General features: G+C 36.9%; 2 protein-coding genes across 2 annotated transcripts in view; one reads left to right on the top strand and one right to left on the bottom strand.

Annotated features, from left to right (window-relative positions):
* Nucleotides 1-6,711, bottom strand: part of LOC137391846 (intermembrane lipid transfer protein VPS13B-like) — a 65,253-nt gene extending 58,542 nt beyond the window's left edge. Inside the window, exon 1 of the mRNA XM_068078391.1 lies at nucleotides 6,651-6,711. The gene's annotated coding sequence lies outside the window, so the exon portion shown is untranslated. The remainder of the gene's footprint in view (nucleotides 1-6,650) is intronic.
* A 724-nt stretch (nucleotides 6,712-7,435) lies between these two features.
* LOC137399299 (ankyrin repeat domain-containing protein 17-like) overlaps nucleotides 7,436-26,920 on the top strand; it is a 31,308-nt gene continuing 11,823 nt past the window's right edge. The window contains exons 1-19 of the mRNA XM_068085352.1: nucleotides 7,436-7,976; nucleotides 8,803-8,940; nucleotides 9,028-9,254; nucleotides 11,172-11,464; nucleotides 13,653-13,886; nucleotides 14,995-15,629; nucleotides 15,919-16,135; nucleotides 16,378-16,578; nucleotides 17,219-17,556; nucleotides 18,456-18,728; nucleotides 19,108-19,312; nucleotides 19,531-19,670; nucleotides 19,917-20,061; nucleotides 20,153-20,344; nucleotides 20,490-20,778; nucleotides 20,934-21,133; nucleotides 22,030-22,281; nucleotides 25,073-25,269; nucleotides 26,633-26,806. Coding sequence (XP_067941453.1) covers nucleotides 7,479-7,976; nucleotides 8,803-8,940; nucleotides 9,028-9,254; nucleotides 11,172-11,464; nucleotides 13,653-13,886; nucleotides 14,995-15,629; nucleotides 15,919-16,135; nucleotides 16,378-16,578; nucleotides 17,219-17,556; nucleotides 18,456-18,728; nucleotides 19,108-19,312; nucleotides 19,531-19,670; nucleotides 19,917-20,061; nucleotides 20,153-20,344; nucleotides 20,490-20,778; nucleotides 20,934-21,133; nucleotides 22,030-22,281; nucleotides 25,073-25,269; nucleotides 26,633-26,806 — 4,848 coding nt within the window. The 5' untranslated portion in view covers nucleotides 7,436-7,478. The remainder of the gene's footprint in view (nucleotides 7,977-8,802; nucleotides 8,941-9,027; nucleotides 9,255-11,171; nucleotides 11,465-13,652; nucleotides 13,887-14,994; nucleotides 15,630-15,918; nucleotides 16,136-16,377; nucleotides 16,579-17,218; nucleotides 17,557-18,455; nucleotides 18,729-19,107; nucleotides 19,313-19,530; nucleotides 19,671-19,916; nucleotides 20,062-20,152; nucleotides 20,345-20,489; nucleotides 20,779-20,933; nucleotides 21,134-22,029; nucleotides 22,282-25,072; nucleotides 25,270-26,632; nucleotides 26,807-26,920) is intronic.

The raw sequence follows: 26,920 nt of genomic DNA, 5'->3' as shown, positions 1-26,920 counted from the left end.
TTTACACTTTATGAACTTAGAGTGATAGGCAATGAACATATAACCGGCTTGAAATCATAGCTTTCTTAATCCGTAAAGACAACAGTACAAGCTACTGTGATGTTTCTATTAGATTTGCTATGTCTGCAAGCATTTTCTTTCAATGTTTTATTCTTTGTTACTGACACACTAGTTTATGAACAGCAACCAGGCAGTCCTACATCTATCAATATATATTGTGTGACCTAAATAAAAAGCAGACATTTAAATAATAAAGAATCAACAATGCACACAGGTCATTGCAAGTCATTCTACTATCATGATTGCTAATGCTTGTTATCTGAGTCTTTAAATGCACTTTTCTAACAAAAATCAGCTGCACGCTATATAACGATAGACTCAAAATTTAACGAACACCATGTTATTTGAGTTTTTTAATTTTTAAGTTTAAACCCTTTCAGGCCTGTTCCCGAATATTTTGGGAAGAGTTGTGTTCTCCTGGAGCCTGATCCCGAATCAGCTCTCAGATTTCTTACTAACAAATTACGTGATAGATATTAACTGTTCTGAAAATTTGTTGATCGCTGTTTTGGAAAAAGTTGATTAGGACGATGGCAAACTTCTTAAGTGAATCAGATGTGGTAATCAGCTAAGAGGAAAAAAATAGCAACAAAAGTAATGTTTAAGAAGAAAATGAGAACTTGTTCATGGAAGAAGGTAAGTTTTATGTGGCTATATTTAGAGTTTTACCGAAAAAAAAGATAAAGCTGAAATTTTTGTTGTGAATTTCGAACAAACTATATTCTAACAGTGTAAGATATGGATTTTTTTATGATACACATGATTATAACATTTTTAACCAAATAAAATTTAGATCTTTATCGATTTTTAGAACTTATCACTTGATTATCCCATAATAAATAATAATTTTATGATTTTTTTGTAGAACTACAAGAACTACTAAAGCAAAAAAAATACTGCATCAATTAATTTATAATGGGAGCAAATGTGCATGGGTAGTTGGCATCAAATAACTCTCAATGTCTCGTCATTTTTTATAAATACGACCATGTATAAAATGTTTCTTTTTCATGCACATTCATTTTTACTGCATTTTTTACAGTATATTTTACTGTATTTTACATATACTTTCCTTGCTGGTGATTGTCTGTTAGCTGGAAACTTATTATCTTGTTTTATGCATAATATATATATCCATAATAACCTCTGCAATGCATTTCAATATAAATTAGCAAGCTGTTCGATTATATAATTGATAAAACTGTCAGCGACGTAGTGTTGGTTAGAAACTCGTAACACCTGTTCTATTACTTGCAATTGAAAAATCTTTTTTTATTTGCTGCTGATAAAGCTCCCTATCAATCTAACATAGTCCAACAATGTCACTATCTAAAAATTGCTTGTGAGCTACTTTGAAACATAAAAATTCACTGTGATCAAAGATATTTTTCGCGTAAGTATTAAAAACTGTGGTTAGTAGAATTTGTAAAGGTACACAGATATTTATATCAAATTGTAGCCTGGAATGTTTTCGTTAAGCTGCAAAAAACAAATCAAGATTATTTTGAAAACTACTGTAGTTGTATTCAATTTCGTGCAGCTCCATTTTTATTATAAGGCTACTGAAAAATTAATTAGGATTGGGGGGCAGTCAACAGATAACTAATAAGTACTGAATGGGTTAATAACTGCTGATTCGAAGAAGTGAGCGAACAAACAACAGTTGTAACAATCTGTATCTCGATATTTTTTAGTTTTAATTTTCTGACCCATTATGGAACATTGTTTACCAAATAAGTTCTATATATCTACAAGCGTAGATGATCACAGAATAATATGATTAATTTAAATTAGGGTCTACATGACTAGAAGTTTCTCAAAATACTGGTTGGCATTGCTTTGCACCGCTGCAACAACAAGCAAAGAATATATTTTACATGGGAAATCTAAAGAAGTTACTAAGAATGGAACACAATTCTAGTATCCCAATATTGGTATACAATTGGCAAAACAACGTAACTGCACATCAGAAAAGGATAATGGCTCAAAAAGGCCCAAGCGGCAGAGGGTCTGAGTATGCAACATCTAAAAATAGGGCTGCCTAATCCCCAAGGCAACAAATGATTTGGACTCGGGAGTAATTTGTTCTTGTATTGATGCTGTAACGCATGTTTTAACACACGTATTGATGTTGTAACACATGTATTGATGTTGTAACACATGTATTGATGTTGTAACACATGTATTGATGTTGTAACACCTGGTGAATACTGGTGTAGAAAAGGCCTGGTAGGAAATCCTTAAAATATTGCTTCATCAGAAGCAACTCACAGGCTATTATTAATAATTGATATTCCTCTAGGCTAGCTTTTTGTCTTCTTTCGGCCAAGTGCTAGGCATCATAAGCATTGAGCCTACACATTTCTGATGATTTATGACAAGTGTTGTGGAGATGCAAGATATATTTTTTATCAGTACATGTACTTTGAGTAATATTACATTGCACATGAAAGCAATTTGTAAGTAATTTGAAATTCATCTAATTGGTCTATATGTGATTTAAGCAATAACACGGTATGAAAGATAGAAAACTCAATTGGTCCTTGACTTTTGACTTTGTGCAACAGATTCCGCACTCTCTAACCAACTACTATATACTTTGTTTTACAAATTACTGACAACTGCAACATTTAGTAATGTATTTTAGGATTTTAGGTCACTTACCCCCTGGCCACTTACCCCCTGGCCATATACCCCCGGTCATTTACCCCTGGTCACATACCCCCCTAGGCTATATACCCCCCAGGTCAAGTACCCCCACATAACACATAATACAGTTTAACTTAAATCAGTTAATCTTTGGTTTAAATCACATGAACCACTTGCTAATTGGTTTAATTAGTAGTTAATAATGAAAAATTAAAAAGACACTTAAAAATAAATGCATTTATTTACAATCTAATCACGAAATTTTATTTTAATACAAACAGACAGTAATTTACATGTATTTGCAAAACAAGTACATATATGGACATTTATTTTTAGACAATCATGAAGTTACATTTGAATATTGTGTGCTATACCATGTAAGAATTCAAAAATTGGTCTATTATCATAGTCCACAACTATTGTCTGTAGTCTCTGCATTACTGTATAGCTCGATATTTTGGCCTTTGTGTTGATGCCGGTTCACCAGCTATCAATTGGGTGATTGGGACTTCATTTAGTGCTTGCTCTCTACGAAGTATGATCAAGAAATGCCAGAAGTTGAGATGGTAGGCACTGATGTTTGCTTGCATGTGTCTGTGCCATCCTTCAACATTATTGTTTGTGCGAGGCAAATTGTTAACAGCTTTTTCGTGAATACTCCACATTGTATGAGAAAATCTCGGTTCACGTCGACCTCTACGTTGTTGTCGCCCAATGTACGTGTCTTCAAAATGGTCCACAACTGGTTGAGCGACTTCAGGTATGTTATCTGAAAACGTCTCAAATGATTCCACGATGTCATTTACAGGCACGAATGTGAGAGCTGCCTTGGAGCGAATACACATATTTATATCTACATCATTCTGGTATTGGACCTGGAGGCCTTCATTTTGAACTTTCCTGTAGATTGCTTGTGATAGATGATAAAAGCATCCTTGTAATGTAGTATCGGAGAATACAGTGTGAAGTGCATTTTAATAGCATTTCAAAGTCTATCATTATGGATGTATAGGAGGTAATTCCAGGTTCAATGCGTCCACCTGTCATTCACTCTTCAAAGATATCATGGGGAGGGGGTAAATGACCTGGGGGGTATATAGCCTAGGGGGGTATGTGACCAGGGGGTAAATGACCGGGGGTATATGGCCAGGGGGTAAGTGGCCGGGGGGTAAGTGACCTGATACCGTATTTTAGATGTACACAGCATGCAATTGACCGCTCGAGTTCTAATCTATGATTAAAAGAGTGATTGATAGTAATTAACATCCAATTATTTAGTATTCGAATGTGAATGGATACTAGAATTTAATGTGAGTAGAAGTTGTTTTCGGGAATCAATGAACTGATAACAATCCCAATCTGGATACCTTCCAGAGTTTGCGTAACCAGACTACAAAAACCAAATTAGATTGAGTTCCATGGTTGGCGAGAATTATTTCCAATAGACTAAGACTTGGGTCATCATGTGAACCGGCTGTAGTCATAGCAGTATAGTCATAATCAGTCGATATGAGTGCTTAATATAAAAAACGATCTGGTATTGAGGTGAGAATAAAACACACTAAAGCAAAGGCGAATCTCTACAAGGGTCTGGTAACCATAATACTATTTTTGTTCTCTACACTTTTAGTGGCACAAAGTAGTATAGTGCCTGACTACTTTTTATATAATCATGTATCTAACACTTTCCAGGATTTAAGTCAGCCATAATTTTTAGTGTTTTAATTGGGGTTCCAATTCCCTATTTATTAATTAATGTTCAATAAACGCTCATTTTTTGGAATCCCTGTTATCTGTTGAATCAGCTGTTTCAGCCAGTATCTGCCGATATCGGCCGGCATCTGTCACTTTTATCGTACATAAAGAAGCTCTAATTTTACAGCAAAAAATGATCGATATTAGAGTCAGTCAGGGATTTAGATTTTTATTTATCTATATATTTATCAAAGTCCGTCTGTGGATCCATCTGTAGATTTTCCGGTTATAGCTATTATTAGAACAGCTGAGCTGGACAACAATGCAGACTCAAAGTCATGGCTTACCGTCATTGGAAGCCTAACCTTATTAACTAGCTTGGTGGAGTTTTCCATTGGCAATATGCCAGGCTACTAGCTTGAAAGGTACAGTTGTTTGACAAAGTTTTAAAACCTTTACCATTGTTTTTATTTTTCTCTTAATTTATTTCAACTACACGACACACTTCTCTCATGATATGTACTTTGAAAATGGTACTTAGAATGGCAAATGTTGTTATATATTAAATACAAATCAATTTTCTGTCCACAGACTCTTCTATTACACGGGCAACGCCGGGTGGCACAGCTAGTACAAGTATATTCTACAGTTTGAAAACCTTTTTATTGTATATCATCAATAAATGAACTTGTGTAAGTGCACAGTTGAATAGAAAAAGTCATTCAATGTTGTCTTCAATATGAATATAAAGAAGGTTTCACTATAATATTTTTTGAGTGCTTTGCACATTTGGACAATACTCTGAACCTTGTTAGAGTATTACCTGCTGCTCTGTCTGTGTCTTCTTTTAGTATGAATTCCTTTAAAACTTATCTCACTTATAGCACCAGATAAACTTTACTTGCACATGAGTGATGTTGTATTGTGGTCATGTGATGTGGTCTCAGAAGCTGATCATGACTCATTTTGTTGAGGCTTTCATGACTTATAGGATCTTAATAAATAAAACATTTCCACATGTCTTCACTTTTAGCATTGGGTGGTCAATCAAACTGGGGCAGATTTTGATATTGTCATGTCAGTCTTGCAATGTACTGAATTGTCGCAACTTCAATGGCCCTAAATCGGTTTATTTCCGTCATTGCAAAAACAATAAACAAACATTTTGATATAGTTCATTGAGCTTCTACCTGAACTGACTGCAATTATAGTATTTAAACAAATTAGAAGTGAAACATGCATTCCAACAAGTTACTTCCTAAAAAGGCATCCAATGTTGATGGGGGATAGTTTTCAACCAACAACTTTTCTCAAACTGTCACTATATTTCATTTAGTACGGTAACCTATCACAACCACTTACAGCTAACTGTGGGGACAGCTGAACATCGCACGATAGATCTTTCATTGCATCTAGGCTTAACATGGTATTAAAATATATGCAGGTGATTGCAGAATCTTGCTTCTCACCTCTCTGCTTTCTAACTTCATTAAATAAAAAGTGCAATAAAGCAACTTTCGGCTAAATAAATAACATGCTAGCTTTGGAAACCGCAGCAATGGTATTACAGCAATGCAGTATTAAATCAATTATAGCAATAGTATAGTATTCAAGACAAAATTAGCAGACTTGCTACATATTTACCATTAAAATGTGACTAAATACGAAACATCGCTATTATAGTAGCAAGTATATGTGGTCTAAAACTGCAAAAATTGGATTGCAGAATACATAGGTGGGTTAAGATCATACGATCGCATAGATCGTAGATCATACGATCGCACAGATCGTAGATCATACGATAAGTAAAACTGCAACTCAAACTACACCTACTATCCTCTGACCAATAATACCATTCACCATATAGCCTTACCTATTTTAACATTTTTATATTACACGTTTCATAACTAGAAATTTGTTGTCATAGATATGCATAACTATTTTCACAGAGCTTTTATTTGTCCACTTTTTGTTTAAACAATACTCATATCAATCCTCAAGCATGCATTTTACATATTTTATGCATTCAATCCCAACATTATTATATTAGTTAGACTATTCACTAGTTTTTAGTTGGACTATAGTTTCTTTGCGTTTTTTTTTGTTTTTTTGTTGTACACTGCTTTTTAGTTAGTCTACTTGCTGTGGTACCTTGTGAAAAACATATTGTAAAATATGACTATTGATTACCACAATAAAGATTGCTCATACATACGTAACTGCCCGATGTCCTCATATTTACGTACAATCATAAAACAGTCTGCAAGCAACAAGGAGACAGCGCAGTGGGCTAAAAGTCACTATAATACACTAAAACCAATGTAACGTAATTGCGCATTTCGGCTTGCGTTGCCAAAACGCAAGTACTATCTAACACAAATTCCTAACTTTCGTAACGGGGAAATTGAGCACCTTCCTAAATTATTTAATAAGTTATTATGTTTGCGGCTATAAAGCCTAAAAATTGCTACTTCGCTCAAATTACTGCGTGTTGTCAAATCAGGCTGTTTATCGCATCAATTAGCTCGACGTCTATGGCATTGTATCACTGATTCGCCTATACTACTTATACTAGAGTCAATACAATTAGGTTTCTTTATCAGAATGAAATTATGTCTAATTTGTTACACCGAATAACATTACAATGTATTTTTATTTAGATCTGTTTTTTAATACATGGCGAATAAAGTGAAAGAGACGAAAAGTAATCGAGTCACGAAATGGTCAATTTATTTTTAGAAAGAGTCGTCTTACCTTTATAAAACTACTAGTACATAAATACCAAGACGCGCCGATAACTATTAACTCTATTAAATGTCTATGATTTCCGTTTGCCTAGTGGTCGATAGAAAACATCTATACATATCCGGGCATTTTCTATGAACGGCCAATAAAAACATTCGTCTAATAACGTGACATATATGGCGACCTTCAATGACAAATTACCAGAACACTATACTGATGAATGTTGAAGTAAAAAAATGAAAGGTTGCTCTGCGTTTTAGAAACTATTTTTGTCTGATAACATTCATTTAAAATTTCATAGTGCTTTCATACAGTTTTAATTTTGCAAAATGGCTAACCACCAAAGAGGTAGCAGCATCAATCAAAACGCTATTCCTGTCGTTGCATCTTCGAGCATCACCACCGCTACTACAACCGTTGGAGCGGCAACAGCAGATAATTTGAGTGATACAAGTGACAGCTCTTCTCATTTTGTTGATAGTAGTGACTCTTACAGTGAAGAGGTGGTTTGTTCGCTTCTACAGGACAACATTGACTACGACATCTTACAACAAAAATCAAATCGGTCATCTGTTGTTGCAAGTGGGGTCAATTTCAAGCGTCACAACATTAAGTCTTTGCAGGACAACTGCGCCGCAAATGTCAAATTGCACAAATCAACACCAAGAAACGAACGCGTCGTAATTAAAGCTACTAGTTCAAACAACAATCTTAACAATCGAGAAGAGAACTGCAGATTGAGTCTGAAAGAGGAGGATACATCGAGCATGAATTCTCGTACTTTCGATATTGACAGTGACGATTTGTCTGAACTATCAGATTTAGAGGTTTGTATTGATATTGGATTGCTTGAATCAACGGTAGCCGTGGCTGTAATGTTTGTTCAATTACCTGTCGTTTGTAAGTTGGACTTTCCAATTAGACTCGTATTGATAAGGGATGTCTTCGAATTTGGAGTGTGTTATGATATAGGCTGAGCTGTTTTAAGGCTTTCCAAGTATTCTGCCTCAAATTTCTAACATGATACTTCTGTTTGTTTGTTTGTACAATAATACAGTACGTTTAATTTCTGTAGTGTCAAATGTAATGGAGTCGTGGGTTAAGTTCTCAGTCCTGCCTTATATAATAATGACTAGTAATAGTCAGTGCAATGCTAGAGAATGCTTAAGCTTTCCAATTTTACTATTGTCTTATCTTCAACAGTTGACTGGTCAGTCGAATAGTTTTACTCAAGGTGCCTTGGTAATTTTTTTGGTAGGCAGTGAACTGTTTATCTATTCTGCAGTTCAGTTTAATGGAGCTTACACTTTATAGCTTGATCGTGCCTTATGATCAAAAAGTTGCTACAAAATAAGGCCGTCAGTCGTCTTCCTGGAAAAGCCGTGATAAAGCTACTCACTAGTTACTAGTGTTGTAATGTCGAAACAGTTCAGTTTTAGTTAGCATCATTAGAAGTGCTGTTCACTAGCATAGTTATAAAATATTAATAGTGTATTTATTTACCTAGCAATTGTTAATGAGTTAGTATTTTAATGTTTGTATTTTGGTACCAAAGTGAATAGCTCGCTAGTTTGAATAGTTAAGATTATTTCAAGTTACGTAGAACTGCAGCAGGAAAAACAGTTCGCTAAAATTAGTCATCGCTTATTTTAGCTGAACTTCGATGCTCCTGTTGAATGGCCAGATGGTGATTTAATATCCAACCATCCGGAACTGGCAAACCATCCTCTCCAGCCAGGTGTGCCTTTGCATCTGGATAATCAGGCAGCTAAGCTGATTCTTTATCAAGGGGTATGTGAAATTTTTCTCCAAATTTATTTCCAGTTTTCAATGCCTCTGGTTCTTGCTTTTTCGCTCATGTATTTTTATTTTACTTAGGACAAACCTGATTTGAAATCTGTTGATCCTCGCACCCAAGCAAGATTGGAGGCATTACTTGAGGCTGCAGGTATCGGTAAGCTTTCTACAACAGATGGAAAGGCATTTAGAGATCCAGAAGTTCTTAGAAAACTTACCTCTTCTGTCAGTTGTGCTTTGGATGAAGCAGCAGCTTCTCTCACACGAATGCGAGCGGAAAATCAGACTAATGAGCTGCAAAGTAGCAGGTATGTCTGTGATCTATAGTTTCAAAGTAATCTAGAGATAGTGACTAAGTAATTTAAAGCATCTAACTAATCTATAGTATCTAAGTAATATATAGTATCTAAGTAATCTATAGTATCTAAGTAATCTATAGTGTCTAAGTAATCTATAGTATTTAAGTAATCTATAGTATCTAAGTAATCTATAGTGTCTAAGTAATCTATAGTGTCTAAGTAATCTATAGTGTCTAAGTAATATATAGTATCTAAGTAATCTATAGTATCTAAGTAATCTATAGTGTCTAAGTAATCTATAGTATCTAAGTAATCTATAGTGTCTAAGTAATCTATAGTATCTAAGTAATCTATAGTGTCTAAGTAATCTATAGTATCTAAGTAATCTATAGTGTCTAAGTAATCTATAGCGTCTAAGTAATCTATAGTGTCTAAGTAATCTATAGTATCTAAGTAATCTATAGTGTCTAAGTAATCTATAGTGTCTAAGTAATCTATAGTATCTAAGTAATCTATAGTGTCTAAGTAATCTATAGTGTCTAAGTAATCTATAGTGTCTAAGTAATCTATAGTATCTAAGTAATCTATAGTGTCTAAGTAATCTATAGTATCTAAGTAATCTATAGTATCTAAGTAATCTATAGTGTCTAAGTAATCTATAGTATCTAAGTAATCTATAATGTCTAAGTAATCTATAGTATCTAAGTAATCTATAGTATCTAAGTAATCTATAGTATTTAAGTAACCTATAGTATCCAAGTAGTCTATAGTATCCAAGTAATCTATAGCGTATAAGTAATCTATAGTGTCTAAGTAATCTATAGTATCTAAGTAATCTATAGTGTCTAAGTAATCTATAGTATCTAAGTAATCTATAGTATCTAAGTAATATATAGTTTCTAAGTAATCTATGGTATCTAAGTAATCTATAGTATCTAAGTAATCTATAGTGTCTAAGTAGTCTATAGTATCCAAGTAGTCTATAGTATCCAAGTAATCTATAGCGTATAAGTAATCTATAGAGTCTAAGTAATCTATAGTTTAAGTAATCTATATTGTCTAAGAATGCGCGTATCTGAACAACAAAGATTAGTTTCAACTCTCATTCACATAGTGAAATCGCACTTTCATCTGCTTCTTATCTGTGTAACCTTTAAACTATCGCTAACTTAATGAAACTAACTTTAGGTTTGCATATCTCAAGTTACATGTATAATAATAAATACATTAACGTTACAATCTACCGAATGAGAAGATTGCCTATAATATGTATATTACTTATTAACCCGTTATAATAGTTAAAACCTCACAAGTCCAGTTTCTTGCAGCTTTAGGCTATTGAAACACTATTTAGAGCACTCTTCTAATGGCATTTAGTAAAAGAAATAACATGTTGTAAATCAGTAACGTAATTTATGATTGACTGACGTCAATATTTTAAGGATATTTTTTCCCCGAAAAATATCAGGGTAGTTCACTACCCATATTAAAGCAGACTTTTCGTTAGATACAGTAAAACGTCACTAAGAGAATACAGTCAAACCTACACTTATTATCACTTCTACACGATAATCTTTCTATATGAGACATAGAAATTGAGCAAGTATATGTGTCTGCATACAAAGAGATTTTCAACATACAACTTGCGATATTTCTTGAAACACGCAGTTTTGTAAGTAAACGTAACGTAAGGCTGATCGACATTGAAGGTAAACCATAAAAATGAAAACGTTACATGAATTACAATTTAAACTATGTTTAGTTTAAATTAATGTAACTTGTATTGTGTATTTTTATTACCCAACCTACATTGACACTTTTGATTTATCTTATCCTAGTGCTTGAATATATATATATATATATATATATATATATATATATATATATATGGTAAGAACAATCACTGATTTCTCACTTTTCCCATAGGACTTTAGCAGAAGCTTGTACAGATGGGGATATCGAGGCAGTAAAAAGACTTTTGGATGAAGGTAGATCAGTTCATGAAACAAATGAAGAAGGAGAATCATTGCTAAGCCTTGCTTGCTCAGCAGGTTATTACGAGCTCGCTGAAGTGCTGCTTCGAATGAGAGCTAATGTGGAGGACCGAGGCCGAAAGGGAGACTGTACGCCGCTAATGGAGGCAGCATCAAGCGGTTATCCCGACATCACCAAGCTGCTCATTTCCTATCGGGCAGACGTGAATGCCCAGTCATCTGCAGGTAAGTTTTTCTGCAGTTTGTTCCTTTTGTTTAACAGCGATGGGTTGTTGGGAAGAAATATGAAAAGTAATGGCTAACAGACTCTTTCTTCAGTTCATTTCGTGTGAAAGAACATGAACTCAGAATGATATAACTCTATGGGCAGGTGCAGCTGTCTGTCAGCTACAATATTCTTTTAAAGCCATTTATTAACTAATTGTATGCTGGAATAACACTTGGATTGCTGCAAACAGCTGCAGTAAAACCGCTCCCTCGACTATGGCGATGTCCTGCATATAATGGCTTTAGCACCTCTAACAGGTTTAAAAAGACTCACTGTCATTCCTGATAATCCTGTACCTATAATCTTGTATAAGGTTAATTCAAGAGGCTAGAGCAGCTCTGCATTCGTAATAATATGGGAAACCTGAGCCATTAGGTGAAATCTAACGTACTGAATAACATTTTTGCAAATGCTCGAGTCCTTCATTAATTAAATTGCCAATTCAGTGAATTGCTTAAAAATAGGCATTGTTGTATGTGTACCAGCACTGATCATATGTGTCGATATTTAGGGCTTTTCTTATATTATACAGTGCACCCTCAGGAAACGATTACCCTGATACACGATTTTTCACCACAAACTACTGTACAACCTTCTCTGGATCCTTTTACAAGCGTTAGCTAGCTAGCAATTGTCTGCATTGCACCAGCATTTACAGGGCACTAGCAAGCATCATCCTCAATAAGTGATGAAGTAGGCTATCTTCTACATTGCATCAAGTTAGCTTGTTTTTAGAGCGCTCTCTGCACCAGCAGGAAAGCTGTGTCTTCCTGGCCATTTCTGCTTTTCAGGACTCAAAAGTGGAAAACTTTTCTTTTAAAACCAGTCGAAAAGTTGGACAGGATTAGACAACTTTTTTTCGCCTGCTAAAAAGTTCCATTTCATCATATATTAAATTTATTTTCAAGTGTACCGTAGCATAATTAGCATTGATATGTATGTCTTTGCCTCCTCTTTGCTCTACTCGCTACATGTACCAGCTTAAGTCACGTTACTCCAAAGATCGGTGTACATCATGTATAGTCAATAAAAGTTCATTTTTCTTTTTAATATCCATTTAATGGTCAAGTGTGCGAGAGGCCGCTTTCGATAACTGCATCGCTCGGCCTTGTTGAATTAGGTTGATTAAGGTTTTAACTAGACCCGCTAAATTTTATAGTGAATGTGAAAACAGAAACTGATGAAGGAAAAAATATCCGTGATAAAAACTAAACTAAAACTTAGTTTTAAGTGTGAGTTTAGTAAGCTAAACTTATTTGGAGTGAATTTAAAGTTTATGTTATACGTGCGTCTTGAAGGTAACAACTACTTACCGTACGTGCTGCATTTGGTACACACATTATATGTTTCATTTTATTGCAGATCATAACCATTAAAATACACTAAATACAATATAGTTATTGTAGGTAACTATATTTACTAAAATTAACATACTATGTTGTTACTAACCTTCAATATGTACGCATTTTTATAAAACTTTGACAATTTTTACCAGGAGATGCTTACATTGTATAATTACAATAGTCTCTATACTGCTACATATGAATTTTTCACCGTACGATGCCAACCTTTGAACGGATCAACATCGTATCCTAAGGGTGCACTGTATATATCTTTATAATTCATACTTTGTAGATTCATTTAAAGTTGATGTCAATTTCCTTCACAGTGCTCTAGTAAAAAGATTGTACTTTCTAGTTCTAAAAGGGCTTTCGCAAAACATGACTCAAGGTTTTATTCACCTCAAAAGAAACTTGCACAGCTTTATGAATTCCCTGTTAGAATTAATTACCATTGTCTTGCTGGTCAAAAATAACTTGTCCAGTACAATATAATACCCTCAATCAGTTAATAAAAGGGCAGCTTCAAATTATTTCAGGGAAGAAAACTTTGAATCCAAGATATTTTCTTGACATCAGCCGAATTATTAATCTGCTGATCTGAAGAGAAATTAACATCTCGATTAGACCGTTAATCATATGTTCCGTTCTAGTCATTATTATAGGTTTTTATTAGTTGTAATCAAAGCTAAAAAAAGCTTGTCCACGTAAAGCAATGATTCGAGGAGTTTAGGTTAATACAAGCCTGGCCCTTATTATGGTCTTGTCCACTAAAGTTATTGTATTTTCTAAATGTTTGCTTCAGGCCACACGGCGCTACATCACGCCGCCGTTGGTGGATTCGAAACTGTTGTTCAGATGCTAATCAATGCCGGAGCCAATGTGGAACAGCAGAATGAGAATGGGCACACCCCCTTAATGGAATCTGCCTCCGCTGGCCATGTGGGTGTCGCTAAGATCCTGCTGAATGCCGATGCCGGTATTAACACCCATAGCAATGAGTTCAAGGAGTCTGCCCTTACTCTCGCCTGTTATAAAGGTACTTTGCCTCCTCTGGATGTCTCGCCCTGCTCCCTCATATTCTGCAAAGTCTCAATATTCTCCCTCAATATTCTCAGCAATCTCAACAAAGTGCGTTATAATGCACTCAGACTTTTATTTACAATTACTCTAACGTAATTGCAACATAGGACAATTCAAAGTTTTTTTTTAACCAAAGCAGTTTTGTTGATAAAAATGTAGATGGTAGAACGTAGGTAGAAATAAAATGTAAAAAAATATTAAAATAACTTTGCTAAACTGAATTAATTTCATTTTAATGTATTCTATGTCAGAGTAAGTTACATTTGGTAGCTCTATCAGCATGTCTACCTACTTATAACCTACGTACCTGCGTTGCACCGCTAATGCATCACCTCTGTTTTTTATCTCAAAATTAAAATCAGAATGAAAGATTTCACGTACATGTATGATTAATTTAGTTTATGGCATGTACTTTATATAATAAATTAGTTTTAATGCTATCTGTAATCATCTGCAGGTTTATTAAGGAGTTATTTTCCTTTTGACTGTCAAATGCATTGACAAATCAGTGTATTCTTTTGGAAATCTTTGATTCAAGATACACATACAAAGCAGCAGCTACAACCTACAAAGCAGAAGACACAACATGCAACATTAATTTGTATGTAGAGTTTGACTGTATTATCTCAGACCTTGATGAGTTGGTTTTATTGTATCCATATCAGCCCATTAGGTTTTTTATTTTTTAACTATTGGCTTTCCATAAAAATGTTCTGCATTTGACAGTGCGGTCATCCAATGCTGCATCAACCAATGGGATAAGTTTTCTCACTCATGTCGTCGCATTATGCAATCGAAGCATGACGTTTTAGTGTCGACAGATGATAGTAAAGCTAGACCTATTCTGCAATACAAAGTCGATGTTAATGTCATGTCGTTTAATTATTTGTACGTTTTTGTTCTTCTAATTGGTGAGAGTTGATCAAAGAACGAGCGTGTTGTGATTTTGCATGCAGGGTGCAACAATACACCCTCTACCTTAGTCTTCGACATAACTTTGCCTTGTGAAAACATAGTGAGTACACTGCCTCCTGGCATTAGTCTTTTGCTCTATCCATTCACAGGGCACTTGGATATGGTAAAATTTTTACTGGATGCCGGAGCAGACCAAGAGCACAAAACAGACGAGATGCATACAGCACTCATGGAGGCATCTATGGATGGACATGTTGAGGTGGCGCGACTTCTCTTAGACAGTGGGGCCCAAGTGAACATGCCCATAGACAGCTTTGAGTCACCGCTGACACTGGCAGCCTGTGGTGGCCATGTTGAGTTGGCTGGTCTTTTGCTTGAACGTGGTGCGAAGATGGAGGAGGTGAATGATGAGGGTTATACAGCCTTAATGGAGGCATCGAGAGAGGGCCACGAGGACATGGTTAGCTTACTACTCACCAATGGTGCTCAGGTCAACACCCAAACGGATGAGACGCAAGAAACAGCTTTGACCCTTGCCTGTTGTGGAGGATTCATAGAGGTGGCTAGTGCACTTATCAACAACAACGCAGACATCGAGCTCGGCTGCAGCACGCCGCTAATGGAGGCCTCTCAGGAGGGTCACCTCGACTTAGTCAACTTCCTCATCTCCAAAGGCAGCGATGTTCATGCCTTGACGGCAACGAGTGATACAGCTCTGACCTATGCCTGTGAGAATGGACACACCGATGTTGCTGATGTGCTGCTAAATGCTGGAGCCAACCTGGTAGGCAGCGCTTGATATTTACTTTATACATATATATAGGAACACCCTGTAGATTTGTCGTACCTTTTTCCTCTCTACAAGTGTTATTGCTACTGATGCCAAGGGATTTGTTGTACCTTTTTCCTCTCTACGTGTGTTATTGCTACTGATGCCAAGGGATTTGTCTTACCTTTTTCCTCTCTACGTGTGTTATTGCTACTGGTGCCAAGGGATTTGTAAATCTTGAAGTTGCAGATGTTTAATCAGCATTGCTCTTATACTGTATCATATTGCTGTCATTCTCGCACAGGAAAATGAGTCGGAAGGTGGCAGAACACCATTGATGAAGGCTGCTAGAGCCGGTCATCTCTGTACAGTACAATTCCTACTCTCAAAGGGGGCTGGTGTTAACCGCTGCACAACCAACAATGAGCACACGGTCTTGTCATTAGCTTGTGCAGGTGGACATCTTGGAGTTGTTGAACTGCTCCTCGAGCATGGAGCTGATCCCATGCACAAGTTAAAAGGTTGGTCTATGCCACCTTATGACGGATTTCTGTGTTGCTGTTTTCAAATCTTCCAAACACTTTAGTTTTTGAAACATCCCTGACAACTGTACAAATAAAATATATGGTTTAATTGTGACACGGAATGCTTTTATGACATATTATTTGGCAATAAGAATCATGCCATTAGAATGATCGGGATTCCTGGGATTCTTCAGAAACGGTTACTATATGAGGCCTCATACTCTTGCTTTATATTGAAGATGGCAGCACAATGCTTATTGAAGCAGCCAAAGGTGGCCATACCAATGTTGTAAACTTACTCCTTGATTACCCGAATGGTTCGCACAAATCGGCAGCGGTCAGCTCTGAGTACCCTGACTCAATTCCTATGGCCGATGACTTACCTGCCGACCCTAGCAATCCAAAGGACTTGAGCCTGAAGTCAACGGAAAGCCTTGCCAGTAAGTTATTTGCTTCCTCCATGGTATTCTATCAAGTCATTGCCGGTATTCTATCAAGTCATTGCCGGTATTCTTTCAAGTCATTGCCGGTATTCTTTCAAGTCATCGCCGGTATTCTATCAAGTCATTGCCGGTATTTTATCAAGTCATTGCCGGTATTCTATCAAGTCTGCCGGTATTCTATCAAGTCTGCCGGTATTCTATCAAGTCATTGCCGGTATTCTATCAAGTCTGCCGGTATTCTATCAAGTCATTGCCGGTATTGTATCGGGTCATTGTCAGTATTCTATCAAGTCATTGTCGGTATTCTATCAAGTCATTGTCAGTATTCTATCAAGTCATTGTCGGTATTCTATCAAGTCATTGCCGGTATTCTATCAAGTCATTGCCGGTATTCTATCAAGTCATTGCTTGTTAGTCAAAGCTGATAAAAGCTAAGTATTGTCACTCTCCGTTATTATTATTATTGTTATTATTATGCATCACATCAGATTCATTTGTCTCCTTGCTAATGGTAATAATCCATCTAGCGATATACCTGTTAAATATGTTTAGATATTGCTTACATTGGTCTTCAATAGAAACCTGTTCTGTTAACATCGAGCTTATTATTAAATGTAAAATGTATGAAATCCTGCAGGTCGTCTTGAGCAGTTCATCCACAAAATGATGTCACAAGCGGATAACTCGAGTGGTACACGAGAAGAGCAAATGGCACGCAAACAGGAGATACTAGAGGAGCTACAAAGGGTCGAGCAGGAACTCAAGCTGCGCACGCAAATAGCTCAACAGGAAAGTGCTCGTCCTCCTGATGGCCAAGCAGGCCTGCCATCTCTTTCGCCCTTTCCAGCAAACATGACACCAAGTCATGAGTTTGTGGAACAGGAGCTGCAGCAGAAACAGATGGCTATTGCCGAGCAGCAGCGTCACGAAGCTCAGTTACAGCAGCAGAAGGAGTATTACCAGGCAAAGCTACAGGTTAGCTCTATCTTTCTTTGTTGACATTACACAGCATTATGCGGCTAAAATGTTTAACCCTTGTACAGCATTTCAAGTAATTGGGCTGATCTAGCAAGCAATCAATCCCTGAGCTGTTTGTTCATATTTCAAATTTTCTAGATGGTTCGCAATGCTGGTTGGTTTATCTTGCCGACATATATAGACATTTATTGTAAAAAAAAGCTATAAAAATGGATTAGATTTTATGATGCTAAAATCTATTTGTTTCGTACAAAGACTACTCAAATTAAAAAGATCATGCTAGGCTTGTAATATAAATAAAAAACAAGACGATGTTTGATTTATGTTAACATCACATGCTAGCCAATCCAGCCTAGAGTTACCAAATCATATTGTAGCAACATGTGGAAGTATTGCAAGACGTGGAGATAACAATTATTTTATTGTAAGACTTTTAGGGTTTGAGTTTCCATGGAATGCACTTGGTAAATTTACATTTTATGATAATCTTTTGTCAATTGATGTAAAGTTTCTCTCTCTTTGTAATTTGGTTACTTTTTTGTTGCTATAAAATAACTGCCTATCAGCTCGATTTGAAATATTCTATAATATATCAACTGTGTAGCTTTTCATAGTTGAATACTTTTAGTTTTATTTGCATGGATAAGGTTTTAGAAGTTTTAGTTGTACAATAAAAATTACTTGATTGTGGCTACATAAACTTCAACAGGGAAAACTCATTAGATAATGGCACGCAGTCTTGGTTAGCGAGAGCATATCGAACATAATTTGGCATACTTCTCATTCTGACTAGAGACTGTTGGCTTAATTGATGTTACCCGCAGTGAGTTGTCAAGAGGTGTATTATTAGTGTATTATTTTGAGAACTGACTGATAATATTGAATTATTGTCACAGCATCTCAAGCAGCAGTATCAGGAGAAGCAACTTCAACTGCAGCATCAACGACAGCAGCTGCTATCCCAGGCTGCTGCAAATAATTCTCCTTCAGTGCCACAAGAAGCAAACGATGAGTCATCAAAGCGGCAGCCAGTGCCGCTGCACATAGCCTTGCAAAACCATCTCTACGCCCATCATGTCACTGAAGGTAATGTTGATGACCTGGCCCTGGCTTTACAGGAGTGGGATACAAGAGACCGCAATATCAACTTACCCTCAACACTAGTCAAAGTGAGTGTCAAGTCTCACTGATTCTGCTCACCAATTTCTAGTAGTTCACTTTTAATATAAGGCTATTTGTCTTGTAGTCTGTACACTCTTCACCCCTTCATCAGATCTCTTATCTAGATGCCTCTAAGACAATTCCTATTTTGTTCACTGTCCTCGGTAGCAATTTGATATGAAGCCAATGCATGTATCACAAGCTACTGCGCTCATCATTGTAGATAATTATATTGTTGATGCGAACAAACAGTTACATGGTAATATGAGACTAGCGTGCTTTTATGTTCACTCCCATGTAATCAACCTGCTGTCCACTTTTTCTATTTTGACAATACTATGAGTGTTTCCCGTGTCTCGCTATACCGGCGATTCATGTTTTCTACAGCCAATGCCAGCCTTTAATCTCAGCACCAAAGCTGACTCCGAGGAAGCAGCAGAGGCGGAACAGGCTGTTGCTGAACTCCCTTTGCGTATGGAAGATTTGTCTTTCAATGAAGCGCCACCATCTCGTTCACTTGCCCACTCTTTGGCTACGCTCATACAGGGCATGGACTATAACAATAAATCCTCCAACTTTGACTCAACGCTTGGTTAGTGCCTGTATTTGCATTGTTCTCTTCTCTTTCGGCAAAGTCTCATCTCTCCCTCATTAACCTTTCTATTTATCTGAGTGTTGAGTGGATCTGCTATCATGTAAAGGTGTCATCTGAGTTGGTGCTACCTTTTTTTATTTGAGCGCATGCGATTGTCTCCTTGGAGCTGTTTGGATGATGACATGAAGGCCGCAAGAGGACATATTGTGTTGCAGAGCGGGCAATTGCCAGTACAAGTGGTTTGGGAAGACCAGCAAATGAGTATGACATGACTCTCAAAACTATGGAATGGCTAAAGCTGGTAGATGAGAGCTGTGGCGCAGACAGCCCTACCGAGCCAAAGAACGGGCCTTTGGTACTCCTTATATCTCCTACCGATATTCTGCTGTTATTATTAGTGTAGATGCTGTTGGCCACTGCAATGTGTTCAATTCTATAATAACCAACAGTTGTGCCATCTATGCTTTATTACTACAGTAAAACTCTTACAAATGATTTTCATTGTTTTGATTTATTTTCCATATTATAGCGAACACTTTAGGTGAAGACACTCGCTTGAAGATGACTCCAAATTAATCTACAATTTTTCTGTATTACACAGACCACAGGACAGGTGAACAAGCCTATAGTAAAAGATGATTGTGAAAGTATGGAGAAGCATGGCAGCACAACAAAGATTACCAAAGTGTTGAATGGTTACATAGAGCCCTCTCTGGCATCGACTGACAGCCTCCCTCCTGCAGCTGGTACTATTAAATCTTTTCCATAATTGGACTAAGTATTTTTAGTTGGTATGAATCTCCTGAAAACCATTAACAGATTATGTATGCTCTTCAGGCCAACCAACTGGATTGGTACCCACTCCTCAGCGTTCAACTTCCCCATCCCGTCTCCCGCATGTTGACCCTAATGCGGCAACAGACAGCAATCATGACACGGCCCTCACTCTTGCCTGCGCTGGTGGCCACACGGAGCTAGTTAAACTTCTTCTCAGTCGGAGTGCTGAAATTGAACATCGTGACAAAAAAGGTAGTAACACCAGCTGATGTCTTCTACACACATGTGGTCTTTGACACGCCAATTCATGGTCATCGTGTATAAGATCTTTTTGGTTCTCATATCATAGAGCTCGACTGTTAGACCTTCTTTGCACCTCAAATATTTTTCTTGTCAGGATTTACTCCTCTCATTCTGGCGTCGACGGCTGGTCATCATGAGGTGGTAGAGATTCTGATAGAACATGGTGCTGAAGTTGAGGCTCAATCTGAGCGAACCAAGGACACTCCCCTCTCACTCGCCTGCTCGGGTGGTCGATATGAAGTGGTGGAGATTCTGCTCCGTCTTGGTGCCAACAAAGAACATCGTAATGTTTCTGATTACACGCCTCTGAGTCTCGCAGCTTCAGGAGGCTATGTCAACATCATTAAGCTTTTGCTTAGCTATGCAGCAGAAATCAACTCGAGGTACAAACAGTCTCATATTGGAAGTAGTAGGAAAGTAGTGTCTGCTTTAGTGTCTGTAGGTATTAAGTCAGTCATGTATGTAACCTGGCATTCTTTGACACTGCTTTTCAAGCTCCAGGGGACATGCTTGTTTATGAATATGTTTTCTCCTTTAGAACTGGCAGTAAACTGGGAATTTCTCCTCTTATGCTTGCTGCTATGAATGGTCACACAGCAGCCGTTAAACTCCTTCTCGATATGGGTAGTGACATTAATGCGCAGATTGAGACAAACCGAAATACTGCCTTGACACTAGCGTGCTTTCAAGGTCGCCATGACGTTGTTAGTTTGTTAGTGGATCGGAAAGCTAATATTGGTGAGTAAATGATATAGTCAAGCTTCAGTTTGATTTGTTAGCTCAGTATCCATTTTAAAGCACTCAGTCATGTGGGGTCAAAATTAGTTCTGTCACACATTTCCTGCTTATGATGTCATTCGTTTTTTTCATACCCTTTCATTGAGGTCATTTGAAGGATATCTGCACATATCTGGTTATCTAATCAGTTCAGATGGTCAAAAGAGACCTTAGTTTAGCTCAATTAAAACGAAGTCACATGACAACCGGGGAGGTCAGTTGCAACAAAATGCATCAAGCTTATTTTTTATATGCTATGTAGTGCTGCACAATAACACAATATAATTCGATATGACGATATATTTCAGTGGATGATTTTATATTTGGTCAGTTTTCGAGTCGATATGAATATCGAAGCCGATATTTTATCGAAATATCGGCTAGTTTTATTTTGCAAAAATGGAGTTGTCCATTCTCCTTATTGTAAAGAGGGGACAACTCCTGTTTTTCAACCAATATTAACAAATATCCTCTCTTATCATTCATATTAAAATTAAAGTCTAACATTACATATCGAAAGAAGACAACTCCAATGTTCGATATTTTTCGATATATTTTGAGACCAAATAATCGAATGTACATGCAAAGATATCGTGCAGCACTAATGTTATGTATTATATAAAGTATAATTTCAGTAATACTCGTGTAGTGACATGAGCTCAAGTTCATTTTTGATGATTCCTTTTATTTATATCGGTTCAAATAGTTTATTGCAGCGATAAGGGTGTTACATGAAACTATGCAAAAGCATTCGGAGCAAACATCCAATGTTAACAGCATCAAGTCTCTAAAATTGCATCAGCTTTTGCGTTTGAGAGAATACGCTTTGCCAACTTTAGTCTTCTATTGTTTTGTAGAGCACCGTGCCAAGACTGGGCTTACGCCTCTCATGGAGGCAGCTAGTGGTGGGTACGTAGAGGTCGGGAGGGTCTTGCTGGATAGATCCGCTGACGTCAATGCACCCCCAGTTCCTTCTTCTAAAGACACGGCGCTCACTATTGCTGCTGATAAAGGCCACTATCGGTTTGTTGATCTGCTCTTGAAAAGAGGCGCTGCCGTGGATGTGAAGAACAAAAAAGGAAACTCTCCTTTGTGGCTGGCTTGCAATGGTATGGATTGTGTTGTATTCATCATTCACGAGATTGAAAGAAATATGTCACTGATTACTAGCCCAGAATTACTAGCCCAGAACAAACATGATCTAAATTAATAAGATTGTATGAGTCTGCAGCAATTCCAAGCTAGCCAAGGGTTTCCTTACATGTCAATATTGTGTGAAAGTGTCTCACAGTTCTATTAGCAAGCAGCTAATAGAACTGCTTGCCCAGTTTTGAGTTTTGCCCAGTTTTTAGTTTTGCCCAGTTTTTAGTCATATTTAATCACTGCATTTCTATGCTTTGAATGGGTTTGGAGTTGCTTCCACTACAAATCATAAAAGCGGTAAAACCTAAACACATTCGATGCCAATTGTTTCGCTAAATTTGTGCGAAGGCATCCACTGTGAGAGTACTTGGACATCATAGAAACACTTCCTGCTGCCGGATCTATCCCTGCTGCCGGACCCAAATTACTAAAATTGGCTAAGCTAAGTTTATTTTTGGCTTCACTACTACGTAAGTTTCAGTTTTTCTTGGAAATTTGTGATCAACAACAGCACCACTGTATCTATTGATTGATACATATGTAAATATTTATCAATTGTCTGCAGATTTTGTCTCGTTTGAATTTTCAGTTTTTGACATTCGTGTTGGTTTAGAAAAGTTCGTTTACGCAGAAAATTATTTATTTCATTATGGTTATGTATCATGCGGTTCCATTGTTCAAAAATAAGAAAGTATTTTGCTAAAGAGAGTTGTGACCCCACAACTCTCTTAGCAAACCAACCATGGTTGTTCCTAGATATTTGTACCCTAGGACACTTATATTTCGCTAGTATTTAGTTTCGTGAGTAGCTCACAGAGTAAAATTTCGAAGCAACTTAATTTCGCAGCTCTGATGAGTGCGAAAATATAGTGATGTGAAAATAAATGCAGTGGAACAAACATAATTAGATTCCTCGGGTTCAGTTCACCGATAAAAAAAATTTCAATTTGCGACTAGTTTGTAATTGTGAACCGCAGGTAGAATGGTGTGGGCAAGGTCGATAATGCAATTTGATCGCTTGCTGCCATTTGTTTTTTGGACTATCAACAGGCCCGTTTTCACTGGGGCAGCTGGCCGGCTGAGCCGCCCCAACTTTTTGGGAATTTTTTACGGTAAGTACAGTCCAACTCGAATAACTCGCCCTCAGATAAAATGTAACATTTCATCTCAAACACAAGGTCAACTCAAACGGATTTGTTTGGTCAGTTCCAACGTAATCATAAATTGCTTCAGATAACTCGACCTCAACATCATTTATTCGAAAAGTTATTTGCCCAACGGCCATGGACGCGGTTTTTATCGCTGTAGAATATCACTTCATTCCAAGCCATAGAGACAAACATCAACTTCTAGTAGTTCTTAGGCATCATTATTATCATCATCAGAGGCAAAATATTTTTGTTAACGACTTTTATAAAGGTTTGCAAAAGATTAAGTTTTATCAAACACCCGCTTGGTCATGTCCCATCGAAAGCGTAAAAGCCTCCGAATGAACTTAAAATAAAATCCGCAAAATTGATCTTTGTTAAAACGCTCAAAAGAAAAAGATGTCTTTTTTCTGAGCGTTTTAACTGCGGTCATGTTTTGCCTATTTTAATTTAAAAACGTCTCGTCAGTCACATCACTTAAAACAAAACAAATCTCAAAAAATTACAAGTTATTGAAGAGGTGTCAGTGGTGAATCCAAACCTTTCCAGAGCCATGCTGCTTGTGTAGTACTGCGAGTGTCAGTGCATGTGTCTTATTTTCTTTCAACACACGGTGCTCACTGCATTGATTGATGTCCCCAGCAACGATAACGCTACTAATGCATGTGCATTGACATCAAATTCCTATCGTTATAAATCATTCCTAATGGGAAAATAATCATAATTAATTGCAAAATAATAACGTAATAAATTTTGACAGTCCAATTATTTTGTTGGTTTATATTTTAACGATGCTATAGTGGTCGTTAAAAACGTTAAAATAAATGTCGTTATAAAATTCCATTCTACAGTATCAATGAACAAAGCTATTTAGTTTCGCTTTTTCGCTCGTTTGTTATGATAGTTTAGTTTCGCACATGAAACTTTCGCGAAAGGATGACACCGCGAAAACGCGAAAGTTAGATGCCGCGAATACATAAGTGTCCTAGGGTATTGATCCACTTATTCTATTGTTTTGCTAATAATTGGAGGTGTACTGACTGGTTTATTCCTTTTATTTTGTAGTACGATTCTTTAGTTTTGGCTAAGTTGTGACCCCACAACTCCCTCACAACTTATCCAAAACTAAAGAAATCGTACTACAAAATAAAAAGGAATAAACCAGTCAGTACACCTCTAATTATTAGCGACAAAACAATAGAATAAGTGGATCAGTACAAATATTCAGGAACAACCATGGTTGGCGCTGGGTTGTAGTGTATCGTATGAACTCTTACAAATGGTGTTTTCCCTCGGTATGTATTCACATTCTAAACAAACTTTTTGTTGTAAAATCTCATGAATGGAAGGAATCATGAATAAAATGAAATCTCATTTTATCATGAATGGAAACTGATACAAATACATAAATACATAGTAAGGGAACTACGTCCACAACTTTGTTGTAATGTTGCTACTACTGCTGTTGCATTGACTAATGATGCAATGTTACAACGTTTAAATGGCTGTGAGGAGCAGACCAGCAGTAATAATTTGAGTGTTTGTACATGTGGCCAATTAGGAAACATCTAAGATTTAGTCTCCGCCTCACTCCTCCCTCTTGCTGTAGGTGGACACCTAGATGTTGTTCAGCTGCTGGTTGCTCACAAAGCAGACATTGACAGTCAGGACAATCGGCGAGTCTCCTCTCTCATGACCGCTTTTCGAAAGGGTCACATAAAAGTCGTTAAATGGCTAGTAAAACATGTCAGCCAATTTCCAAGTGACCAGGAATGTGGTCGTTTCATCGCTACTGTCAGTGATAAAGTAAGTTTGACAAAGGCAAACGGCAATGCTTCTATGTCATATCTTATAAGTTGTTCTTATGATAAACCGCAATGGGGACGTCACGTTCGTTGCTTGAATTCTAACTGTTGTTTAGTTCCAAGCTTTTTGTAAGTTACAGTGCTGTCAGAAACTAAAATCACCTCACATTTTAGTCGATAATTTCTGTTAGCTAAGAGCAACTGTCTCAGAGCTATTAAAAACAAAAGCAAACAGTGCCATGCAAAATTTTATAGCAATTTACATGGAGCAAGTTTTCAATGTGCAGTAGGCAACCCACACTGACTTTCGGGTGTTTTTGCTAGGCTTTAATCCAGCCAAAGAGTTGAGCTTTCAACTACTAAGTCTTTGGATAATTCTGCAACATAATGTGAACAACCCCTGAAAATTATTGGTGGTCCTGAAAAGAGCTATTGGAGTCATTGGCGAGTTCAGCGTTATCTGTTATGGTAAAAACGTATTCACATACAGATATATGATAAAAGTTTGAAGTTTACTAAAATACATACTAAAAATTCTTTCAAGTATGTGTTTAATAAGCTAAATTCATTTAAGTTAGTTCAGAATATACAGAATCGATTTACGTCCGAATCGACTTACGGCCAGCCGGAACCAAACGCGGTCATAGGTCAACGACTACCTGAATTTTGTAAATAAGTCTCTATATATCATTTCATGTAATTTTGATTTTCAATCTTTTTTTGTAGTTGAATTTTACTAGAATTTGTGTCATGAAAAACGTGACCGCCGTATAAGTCAAGGATAGATTTTTGAGCTTGAAATTTATTGTCAAACTTTTGACTTACACGCCGGAATTTACAGTACTCAAAAAAGGACCACAATCTTTACAATTATTGCATCTGAATTCCTTTAGATTATTTTGATCTTTGATCTTGCTATTTATCTTAAGTAATTGTTTAGCAATTTGTGCAGAAGTGCAGAAAATCGTAAAAATGTTAGTTTTGCTCTTGTAATAATGAAAAAAGTGAACCATCATAAAATTATTCTTTGGTAAAACAGTCTGTATTTCTCACTACCATGCCACAATTTCACAGATTAAAATTTCAACATAATGAAAAAGGAATAAATGTCTCTCTGATCCATTGCTGGATTATCTGTTTGCAATATTGTAGTTATCTCTACTTGCAGTCTAGCGGTACAATGATTATCTGCTCTTTGAAACCACCAGTGCTGTGACTGCTCTTGATCGCTAGTCATGCTGCAGTTGTCTGCTCTCAGTTCTCTACAATAGTGTGTTTCTTGGCCTCTGTAATTGCTCTATCTCCATCAATATTGTGGTTGTCTGCTCTCACTCAACAGCTGTGATTATCTGTATACTGTTTAGGAATTACTAAAGAAGTGTCAACAGTGTATGGAGATTATAGTGCAAGCGAAGGAGCAGCAGGCAAGAGAGGCACTCAAAAACGCCAGCATCTTGCTTGAACAGATCGAGTCCGAGAAGTCAAGGGAAGAGAGGAGGAGGGAGGCAGCTGCAAGGAAGAGGGAAAAGAAGAAGCAGGTTGGTTTGTTTTAGTTGGTTTATCAATTAACAGCATTATTTGTGGTCCATGCTTGGCCTTCTGAATGTTATTCTCTCAAGACGGATGCGGTCAAGGTCACTGCAACTAATTAG

Source organism: Watersipora subatra, chromosome 1 (genome assembly GCF_963576615.1).
Source record: "Watersipora subatra chromosome 1, tzWatSuba1.1, whole genome shotgun sequence".
NCBI classification, from domain to species: domain Eukaryota; kingdom Metazoa; phylum Bryozoa; class Gymnolaemata; order Cheilostomatida; family Watersiporidae; genus Watersipora; species Watersipora subatra.
This window is presented reverse-complemented; position numbering and strand designations above follow the sequence as displayed.